The sequence below is a fragment of the Plectrocnemia conspersa genome, unplaced genomic scaffold (genome assembly GCF_051122295.1).
Source record: "Plectrocnemia conspersa isolate PC_06_02 unplaced genomic scaffold, ASM5112229v1 ptg000009l, whole genome shotgun sequence".
Lineage (NCBI taxonomy): Eukaryota > Metazoa > Arthropoda > Insecta > Trichoptera > Polycentropodidae > Plectrocnemia > Plectrocnemia conspersa.
Window position 1 is genome coordinate 28,252,688 of NW_028277173.1, and position 12,198 is coordinate 28,264,885.

The 12,198-nt window shown below is 31.5% G+C and overlaps 1 protein-coding gene across 3 annotated transcripts in view; it reads right to left on the reverse strand.

Annotated features, from left to right (window-relative positions):
* Positions 1-12,198, reverse strand: part of Liprin-gamma (liprin protein kazrin) — a 139,817-nt gene that overhangs the window by 19,560 nt on the left and 108,059 nt on the right. For all 3 annotated transcript variants that reach the window (XM_088192668.1, XM_088192667.1, XM_088192669.1), the window contains 3 exons: positions 1,547-1,735; positions 1,325-1,483; positions 1,118-1,241 (listed from right to left, as the gene is read on the reverse strand). In XM_088192668.1, coding sequence (XP_088048794.1) covers positions 1,118-1,241; positions 1,325-1,483; positions 1,547-1,735 — 472 coding nt within the window. The remainder of the gene's footprint in view (positions 1-1,117; positions 1,242-1,324; positions 1,484-1,546; positions 1,736-12,198) is intronic.

Genomic DNA, 12,198 nt, shown 5'->3' on the forward strand with positions numbered 1-12,198 from the left:
AATACAGAAAATGTTTTCATTACACGATGGAATGAAAGTTCAGTAGTCAGTGGAAAAGTTTTGTGACGACCGTTCGGCAAACAACGGCAAAAAACTACGTTTCTTGAAACCACTTTAAAAACTAGTTTTTGAGAAAGATAAAATAGCACAAATAGGGCTCTTTAAAAAAAATATAGAAAGGTTTTCCATTACAATTTTGATTAGTCACACTTAACGTGTTTTCGAAAAATCCACTTCATATGCCAGGCGCCAGGGATATTAAAAGTTTTGAGCCATACCATACCAGTTGATCTTAAATCGTTGACTAGAAAAGAGTAGACAACGCTATATATTTTTAAATCCTTGGCTTGTTAGGCAACCACTGTAGGTCTTATAGCAGGCTAAAACCGCAGTAGGCGACATTTTCCAAGCTTATGCCTTTGGCCGGGCGTCCCCATTTAAGACATCCTCCGGAGAGGTCACTTAAAACCACAGTTTCACATTGAATTCTCTAAGTGAGATCCTCCTTAGTTATGGCATATTTTAGAGAGTACCCCTAACGACACTTATATCAAGACTACATGCAATTTACAGAGCTGTCTCAAGGAGTTGAGCCCTTTTTAGAGGGTGAGCTAGGAGTCGTTTTAAAAACAGACTGTGCTCTGTAAACAATATATTCAGTTTTGTTTTCTATTAATATTAAAAAACACACAAACTTCATAGTAACCAACAAAAATATATTATTTATAAGGAGCATGATAGGAATGCAAAAAAATTCATAATAAAATTGTAACCAAGATTCAGAATTTTTTTAATGTAGGTTATTTAGATAAGGATAAGATCTGTAGTTTATAGCAAATCGAAATATATTAGATCGACTTTGACAAATACAATTTAGAGCTTTTCAAGCTAACTAAAAAAAATAATGTTTTGTGTTTGTTGGAATATACAGAGATTCTGAAACACAACTAATGAAACATAACTTATGAATCAAAGAATCTAAATTTTTTTCAATGATGAAATAAATAAACTCATATAGAAATGAGGTAATTTTAAAACTTTTTGCTTAGTTTACTTATTGCACTCGATTCTGATAACTTTTCAAACGACCCTTGTATTTTAGATACAATCTATTCACCCTTCAGATTGTCGGCGTATTCGGCCAAATCTATGTTTCTGGCCCACCTCATGAACCTTTGATTGGTCCAAACTAATGGATCGGCGTCTATCGTTTCGCACTGGTGCCTCCTCAAAGCCAAAGCCTGCCAAAATCAAACAAAATTACTCCCCCGCATAAACCAAAACCACCTCGTAAACCATTCACCCCGTAGACTAAGCGACCCACCTGCCTATCGTATTTCATAAGCCTCAACAGATGTATTCCATGAACGATCGAAGCTTGATGGAACTTTCTTGTCACGCCTAAGTATTTTTCTAATTCCTTTTTGCTAAGATTATCTAACATTCTAGCGTCTACTAAATTTATAGCGAAGCTCTCTGCATACTGAAACAATAATTATTAATAAGTAATGTATGCTTAATCAATTAATTACAGTGTCTTTCTTACTTGAGATAGACCTAGATCCGGAAGCCATTCTGAAGTGACCCATTCGTGTCCCAACTGGGATATGGCAGGATGTCTAACCAGATCTGGATTCCTGTGCTCTTCGATGGCTAATCTGAGCTTTTTGCGATGCATCGGATGAGCTATGCCAAGTCCGTTTTCTAACTCGGCGTCAGTCAATTCCAAAAGCACCTGAAACAATAAAAAATGATAAAACTATGATTCAAGTTAGATCAGGGGGAAAAATTGTATAGCTTTCAATCATTATATGTAGATAACATTGATATTATTATACTCGTATGTATCTACATATATAAATTCTATTATCAATATATTATCAATAAGCATATATCTAACATGTTGCATTATCAAAAGCGGATTTTCGTGACCAGTCATGGGGGGTAGGAAGCACAATGTAGCGGCATTAAGTCACCCCGAAGGGTGGTCGGTCGGTCATGGGTAGGCGGGTGGTTTTGTATGGAATGCGAAGAAACGGAATTGGGAGGCTAATTCGCTTTTAATGCAACAGATGTCCGCAGGAAAAGGTTTTCTGTCCGCCCGAGCACGGAATTCGCTTGACTTTAATTCAATTCCGGGACAGAAGAATTGATGATCTCGCCGGGTGAGCACCAGAGCACAACTTTTGAGTGCTTTGTTACGTTAAAAGGAGCCGCGATCCGACGATAATCTCGTTTGGATGTGAGAGATAAAAGTGATGAAGAAAGTAGGGAAATAGAGGGGTGGGAAGGGGGAACGATGAAATGCAGAATCGGCTTTATCGCTATAATTTCATATTCGATGAGACTTTATTCTTAAATTTAAAAAAAGGGAGTTGGAATTTAAGATATTTAGGTCGATGAAGGCAAAGAAAAAGCTTGATAGCATCCGGTCACAAAAGTATGTGCTGGTATATGCAGATGACATTGATATGGGCTGACATGATGGGATAGTACAGTATATATATATATATATATATACACACATATATATATATATATATATATATATATATATATATATATATATATATATATATATATATATATATATAAATATATATTTCATCGCTCCATATTTAATACAATACATGTGTATATTAATATAATTACTTATTAATGAGCAACATGTGTAAAATATTAATTACATACAATTTAATTAATTTGTAACATGTGTATAAAATTTGATTCGTTGTTGCTATGCAAATTTATTTTTAATAAAAATAATATGCAATTAACTTGTTGATTCCAACAAACAATTTGACCAATGTTTACGATTATTGCTTTTATCGAATAATACTGATTTTAATAATATTGCTAAATCTGAGCAGATCAACGATCTTATTAACTATATTTTATGTTATGTAGTATTTACTATGTTATTATTATTTTTATATTATTATATTTATCTAAAAACTGTTAAATAAGCATTCTATATTTAATTATAAACAAATATTATTTACCCCTTGCATATTAGTATATCGCGATATTGTTTCTGTAGAGAAATAGATCGCTACTACTAAAAGGTTGGGAAGCCCTGTTATAAAGCTTCTGTATTATCTTTTGATTTGATAGCTTAGTACAGCCTTAAAGCTGAATACAGTAAGTCCAACGGGTTTTATGATCTATTGGTATAGCAATAACATGTTTTTTTAACCGTTTATATGCCACATACACCTATCGAGTCGCGACCGTATTGCCACGAGCTTCCTAGTAAACTCTCGCAAAAACTCCTATTTATGCATTTGAAATGATACTACAAGACTTTATGTATATAGAGCCATCTATTTAAATAAACGTTTAAAATTATAACTACACTATAGCATAAATGTTATATTTTCAACGTCGCCAGGGCTGTCGCAAGCAACTTGTGCCTTTGTAATTTTTAATAACAATGGCTCACACGGTTGTATACTACGCTAAAGTACTTTGGCACATAAAAGAACACGAAGAGTTTCTTTTCATTAGCCAATTGTTCTTTCCAATGTAGTTTAGCATATAGTGTTATATTCAGATACTTTGTCCAATTGAAGAATAAAACGATTTGTCTATTGAGATATGCCGGCACATAGTTTGTGTCTATTGGTAAAATTCACATGCACTGATTTACTCTCATTTAGTTCTAATCCACTTCAAAGTCCATCTATAAATCTTGGATATTGATTTATTTATTTCTTTTTATTTCGCATGTGTATGTATGATAAATAAATTAATATATAAATATTTATCTGAAAATATATTAATAAACTTCAACCTTTCACCTTTCTTCGTATACGAAACGTTACCAAACTCAATATGAATATTTTATCACTTTGTGGTTAACTATTCAAACTTTTGTAATTATTACTGCACTATACTATCAAACTTTGAAAACATTCTGAAAACGGCAACAATGGTCCATTGACATGGGCCCTCAGGGAAATTAAGGCGAGTTGCAAAATTACGTATCTTGCACTAAGCCGAATGTTTAATGAATGAAAAGCGCATATACACATACAGATATATGTATATGTATGTGTGTATGTACATATATGTAAACAATGTTCATACACAAGCGAGAAATTCAATTCTGAATTCGAGTTAGGGGCGAGCGGAATCTCCGGATGCTTAATTTGCTGACCGGAACACAAGGAGATGCATCTGGATTGTACGGATGCTGCATTCTGAGAGATACGCCCAAATATACAGGGCGATTTGAAATGTATTTATTACCATAAATCATTACCGTAATTCATAATATATTTCTATATAAATATATACAATAAATGATCAGTAATTATTATAGTTATTTTTACTTTATTGGTTAAAACTAAATCTATGAATGTGCTCGGGTTATTAGTTGTTTTCTTTGACACGTTTTTGTAATCCAAATATATTTGCCAATTTTTATATTTTTCGAGTATAAAAAACCTTAATAAATATAAATAAATTCAGTATAAATATATTTAAAGAGATATTCACTTATTAAGATAAGGCATGTACACTTGGTTTACATCACATAAAAGAAAAGACTGACAATAAGATTTCACATTTGATTTATTAAGATTTTGACTTAATATATTTATATAAATTATATTCATATTTATAGAAAAATAAATTAAATGGAAAGATGAAAGGAAAAAGCCAGCTCAGTAATATATGGATAGATTTTTTCTAATATTGTTTTAGCTATAATACGGTTGTAATTTAAAGGTCAAGGTTGCTGAGATGAGCCTTGCTCAGGTGATCATAACAAAGATGTGGGCGTATTGGCATACCTGAGTAAATATTTTAATTAACATTTATTTGAGTGGTGTCAATCATTATTTTTCTACAAATTTCTCGTTACAAGGAGTTACGTAACTCACGCAGCCGGGTAATATACTTCATGAACTTTTTGCGCTCTTTAACAGCACCGGGTGTTCTCTCTCCGACGTGAATTAAATTTAATCAAGATTTGAGCGTTTGCGCCCGGGGCGCAATTTCGGCCGGGCCGGGCATGTATGAAAGGGGTGCTGAAAAAAAAATCGGCCGGAAACAATGAGAGAGGCTTCTGTAAATAACGAGTTTTCCGCTGGCTCGGTGCCATCTGTGACATTATTAATGCCCTCCGGCACGAGTGCGACCCTGGCGCGGACTGCTAGCCTGATACGGCCCTGTGCTTATTGAAAATGCAACGGGAACGATAAGGAAGTGGTTCTTTCCAACGTTACTGCGTAATTGAAAATCTAACGATTCGTTATGATAATATCTCTATTTCCTTCTTAGATGACTTAACTATATAACAGTAGCAGTTAGGCTAACTAAAAAATGGATTACAACGTTATAGTAACGAGATGTTTAAATAAACAGCACTAATATTTAAAAGACCTGAGATCAATTTTAATTTGTATCTGGATAAGTGATTTTAATATAATTATAATTACAATCGATCTTTAAAGAATTAATTTCTCTAGATTTTCCTAATCTCACGGATGAAATACAATCGAGCTAGTTCATGCATAGTGGTATCTATTGATTGTGAGCTGTAATAATAGTTTAAAATCAATAAAATGGATGTCACTGACTTTAATTTCAATTGCATAGGTCAAACATCTGTCATGTTGCAACGAAAGATTTATAATAAATAAATATTGTAAATATAAATGCGGATTGTATATCGTTTATGTACATAAACTTAGTGTAGTAGAGCAAGGAGACGCTCATGAGGTTAAAACCCAAACCCTTGAAGGAGTGATCTCCGAGGTAGAAGCGGTAGAAAGCACTACTAAAGCATAGCATAGTAACGCAAGCAGGGTTAAAGGGCTCGGCCCCTTGAGATGACCGAAGGTCGAGGCTGCGTCTGAGGTAGTATATACAAGGATGAACCATAAATGCATGCAATTGCAAAGCAATGCAGGTCACCAGGTCACCGAGGACACTAAAGATCACTCGGGAGAAATACTAATGAAATTCCATAAAATATTTAGTACTACGGGAGGTGAGTCATGCTCATCCGGCCGTCAAAAGATGGGTGCCCGCCCATTGGGTTGGACTCGCAGGGTCCAAATACTGGTAACAGCAGTAGTGCACGCAATATATGCGAAAGTAGGTAGTTATATTCTATTTACATAATCTCATATTTTTTTATATAAAAATAAATAACTTTTATATTACTTTTTATTACCAACACTCGCTTTACGGCCTAGATACGTTCCACAAAACTTGGCCGCAAAGCGAAAAGCCGTATAAGGAATTAATTATTCTAATACAAATTCAATGGAACCGTTTCCAAATTTGTTAAATATGTAACATGGTTTATCGTTTAAAATGCATTTTATATTTTATTTCATTTAAATCAAAAATAAATACATACATAATAAGTACATGCATTTGTACATAAAATAATAACAGACTCCAAAAACCAACAATAATCCATAAACAAAAATGAAACAACTTTATGTTACATAAAATATGTGTATGAATACATACATATTTTTTTTTAAATGGCTTTAATCTGAAGACGATGAAGAAATGGTAACCTGCAGATCACTGTCATTATCATTTTTCGCTGGTAAGGATGGGCCTGGCTTAAAAAAATTGTACAACGTCATTTGTCTTGCCTATTTGTCTCTTTCGTTCTTCAGTGATTAATAACAGCTATTGGCTGAGTTAATTCCTCGAGAAACTTTAGCGCTACGTTTGATGTCAGGATCGTTTTCAAGGAAGATGTTTTTTCCTTGTTCGAAATAGGGAAAAGCTTTTGACAATTTTTTTGATGTTAGCCGTTTGGATACAACAGGCTCTGTCTCTTCATCAAATGCCGGTTCTGCTTGAAACCCTGATCCATTGGTTGGATCAGAGCTGTTGTATTTTTCGGAAGGTACTCAATCATGACATCTTCAGATAGTTCGGATAAATTAGTAGGATGTCCCTGGTGCATTATCCAAAATTAGCAAAGCCTTGTTGCTTAAGTTATTGTCTCGCAAATATTTTTTCACTTCTGTGCAAAAGTGATTTTTGAACCAATCCTCAAAAGTAGCTTTAGTCATCCAATATTAATAAAAATATATCGCTGTATATTTAATTGTTTTATTTTTTAGTAAGCTCTGTATTATTGCATTTACTTAAAATTGAAAACATATGTAAAGCAATTCGTCGTTAACGTTTGGGGTTTTCCTCATTGGAAATATGCAAAAAGTACTGTTTACCTATTATTTTTGGAACAATACTGGGAATTTTTATAGACAATAATTCGACTTAATACAAAATGTGACACGCCAATGCAAAACGACAATGCAAGTTCGAAAGTACGAGTACCATAGTACAATTTTGTACTATTTTCTGTAAATAACGGAGAATTTAGAATTACAAATTGAATGACACGTAAACGTTTGGTTCGCATGCGAATTTTCCATTACAAGTGTTATTATTTCATGACAGTAAATTGTATACAATCCACTTTAACACTTATCCTTTTCGAGAATAAATTTTATACACACAAAAAATAATAAAATACATAGTTACAGATATATTGCATGACTCAATACTGATGAGTATTGATCTTTCAATTAAACCTTAGTTTTATTTGTCTGGTACTTAACCCTTACAGAAACATAATTTTAAACAATTTTAATCTTTAATATTTTTCACAAATTCCTCCTGCTGTACAAAATAAATCTGTATCGCTAACCAAGAATTAACCATTCTCACATATAGATATAAACAGGGCTTTTTTTAAACAAAAAAATGCCGGAACATACTTTAAGATTTTTACTAAAGAAAATTATATTAAAATATAATTTAAATTAAATTTAAAGCAGCTTTTTCAATTCTACGAAGGACATAAAAAATAAATAAAGTACTAAATTACTGTAGACATGGCAAATCTAAAGTTAAATCAACCAATAAAAATATACAACTGAAGACTAAATGTAAAATACAATTGTAAAACATTATATTCTTTTATAAAAATTAACAGTGATTTCCAAAGTTTTGTATAATTCCCGTTTGACAAATCGTCTGAATGAAATCTGAGAAACTACAGAACAACGTATTTTGAAGGATCGAAAAGTGGCAAAAGTGGTTCGATGAATGAGTTTTATGAACATCTTGAACGAAGCTCTTATTGGAGTAATAATTAGATTCATTTGTGAAAACCCTCGTTCACATTCACTTAAAGAAATGGGAATAGAATTCATAGCATATATCAATCGGTATATTTTTTCAGGACGTCTTTTCGAGAATGTATTTGCAAAATCAAAGTCTGTTTGACATGTTTATATTTTTTCCTAATGTCAACTGAACATCAATATTTTTAGGCGAATATTTTTAGTTGAACTTTTTATATCTAGCATTCTTTTCTCAATTGACTCTTTCAACGTGGAATAAAAATGTTTTCGAGTCAATATTAAGATCATTTTAATAATAAAAATGTGGTGTGAAATGTACAGCAGATGCCGGGTGCAAAATCAGGGACGTCATTTAGGGGGAAAGGTGGAGGCATTTGATTTCCCTTAAACTTGGCCAGAAAAATGCATGTTTAATATACTATGAATCCTAATAAAATCAAAATAATAAAAAAACAAACATTTACTCTTTCTTCCTCCTGGAAAAATCTGAAATTATAGGGCAGAAAGATTTAGAGGAGGAGCAGATTTTTTGCACGTCATTTGCCCACATGTCGTAAAATGAAATACTATGAATATTCAGCAAATATTTTTCTTAATGAATCTCAATGAAATCGAAGTTCTAAAAAAACGACAATTGACTAAAGAACTTTAGCATCCCCACTAGAAAAAAATCTTAGGTTATCCCTCAAATAAAATCTAAAAAAAACAGGCTCGAAAATATTATTTAAAATATCGCGGTTCAGTGAAATTATATAGGAATACATTTTCACCGGTAGATATATATTTTTATCAGTAAAAATATAATTTATCTGGTTTGGATAAAAATCTGCATACAAGATTTTGTAAAAGGTGAAGAGGGTAGGAGATAAATTGGATCACAGTCTTTATCTATAAGCAAAAAGACATAGAAGATAAGAGTATACTTAAATTCAAGACCTTTCAATTAATAAATACCGATTGATGTAATTGATCTATCTTTCCTATTTTATTTAGGAAATTTCATTTTTATCTTAGAAATGCTTCACGCGATATACGCTACGTCGTTTATAGACATTCGCTGGAGCGATCCGTCAAGATACGCCAGGACGGATAACTCGGCATGTGGTAATCGGACAATGGGTGATTTTGGCACCAGAAAAGGAACCCACCCGAAATGGGGATAAGCTCCGATGATAAAAGGCCTTTCATGGCCTTAGCGAACAAACAATGGCAATGGATTTTAATTCGCGGCTCGTGACACGCTTTTCTGCACGAGTGTACGTATGTGTGTGTGAATTTTCATATATTGTTTAATGGTTGTGTGAGAATTGAATTTTGGAGTAGGTATACGGTAATCACTCTTCTCTATATAACACATAATAATTCTCAAAGTTTGTCCTCTTGTTTGTACTTTTTACTAAAAACTCCCAAACGGAATACTTCAACAATACAAAATTTATAACAATATAGTATAAATTAAGTAAAGGGTTTTATCATCTATATGTTTACGGAGTAATTCGAATAATTATCATATACGTTGTATAGGTTTCATAATTTTAAGTAAAATATTTTGATATCTTTGGAGCTTTATTAGATACAAACAAATATTAATTAGGTATTTTTAAACCAGATAATAAAATATGAACTTTCGTTATGTTTCTAATATAATATTATCTGGTTCATCAATTGAATCCTACTAACATGTATATATAATATTAGATCACACTATAGACTATAAAGCGATTAAATCAGAAGCTCTAAAAACTGGCAAAAGTTTTAAGCAAAATTTGGTCCTACTATTATGTCCATATTAAATCACAAACTTCGATGGTAAATATGTGATTAATAAAGATGAGTCTTAAACATCTAAGACAAAAAAGATATTCTTAATTGAAATGGGATACCACCGTGAGAAAACATTTTTGCAAATTAAGTCAAAGTACTCGCCATGAATCAAACATATCCGTCGCAAACACATTGAAAATGGATAACATGTGCATTTGGGAATGTCATCCAATAAGTCGTTCGTAATCTAATAATATTCTTATAAATATCTGTTCCGTTAAAAGGAGTAAAATAATAATTATCATAGGTATAAATATGGGAACGTGGACAATCAATGATCACATCACACATATTTACACTTGAACGTCCACATCGGAGTTCAAGGCAGCATAATCTAAGAGCTCTCCAAATTGGACTCACTAAATTCGTACAAATATCGACGAAGAGGAGGCAGACCGCTGCTTCTCTCTTCGCATCCCCTTGTCCAGATCGATGTCTGGAATACAGAATTTTTTTTTACAGAATATAGCAAACTTCACGTATAACTAACATATATAAACTGTACGTGACCATCTCAATTGTTGCATAAAAACTGAATAACAACAAACTTTCTCGTAAATACAAAATTAAATTTAGTTTAAGACAAAAAGGAAAATACAGTATAGCTACAGTAACACCATTTACATAAATTAATTAAAGCATGTTAAATTTTCATAAAATTGTATCATCAACTGTAAGACAACTTTACCATTATTTGGTTTTATTTTTTGGTTATATTTTTCTCACAGCTAAATTGTCAATTTTCTTTCCAAGCCTTTTTTCCTTCAACGAGAAAACATTACTGCTACGCTTTTAGTGGGATTTGCAGTATTTTATTTATAACTTTTATATAATACTTGTTTTTTGTCGGTCTCATATTAAATTCTGATCATGATTCCACACGAAGACACGGCGCACTATAAATCCAAGAGGAAAATGCGGTTTGGTGAAGTTTTTATGTCTGTTTCGGTTGGGACACCCAGTGGATGAAGATTTTATCGTGACGTTTTAAAGAGCGAGAAAATATACGAGATGTGTGGGATGAGAAAAAAGAGTAAACATCTCACGATCGCGCAAAGATAAATGGACCGACAGTTATGGGGGTGTTTTTTAGAAAAACAATTTTTTTCATCTCTTTAGTAAAATAGTTTGTAGATTCATCTTGATATATTTAACGTATTTTTTTTAAATAGACTTTAATTCCAAAGTGTGTAATATATTATATCATATTAAAATATTTTGGGAGCTAAATTATTTATCTGTAATATTTTTTAAATAAATACAGTAAAGAACTTTAAAATAAAATTGCAAGAAATTTGCTGAAAAATTAGTTTTTGCTTGCATTTTTTTAAAGTCGAATTTTTATTTCTTACAATGTGTGACTTTTAGATATATATATGCACATTTTTTTTTCTATTGAGATAAAATGCGTTTTTAATTTTTCCTTATAAAGATTTATATATTCACTAATTATGTTGTCTTTTTGTCATAGCTGACTTTTTATTAAAAACGACTAGTAAATAATAAAAGCTAAAAAATGTTATAAATATATTGTATTAAGTAATATTACACATATATAGTTTTAAGTCACACAAATAATAAAATCTATTGTAAAAAGTATTATTTTAGCAATGCCGCATAAATTAACCCGCAAACATTATGGATTTTAAAAATCACACAGAGATCACCCAGAAATAAAAATAGCCACAAACTTTCTAAAACCTAAACAAAGAGTAAGTAGCTCATGTTTAAGCGGTAAGCATCAAACATTGTAATCAATAATAAAATGTAATTATTATTTTCATTCATAAACATGGTTATGAAATTCTATGGTATTGTGAGTTATTATTGATTAAAAATTATTTATTAAAAAATTCTTGAGAAAAATGCCAAATCGAAAATTTTCATTTGCTGTTTATCAAAAATGTTCATGGTCTTTTTTTCTTAGAAATTAAATTTGTACGAATATTGTATGAATATGTTTTAAAATCTAAAATTTGTACGAATATGTTTTAAAATCACTGATTTTTTTATACCGCTGCATAAGAAAAGATGGGTCAGTATGATATGCTAAAAATATGCATGCTTTATTTATAAGCTTTGAATAGAGGTCAGAAGTATTTAAATGGCAATTTTTTTTACGATTTCAACTACTATATTCAGCTATATTTTAAAAAAGTTTACGATTTTTTCAACTGCTCTATTTGTTCATATATTTACTTTAGTAATCTAAGAATTACAATAATATCAGATAAGAAGAAACCGC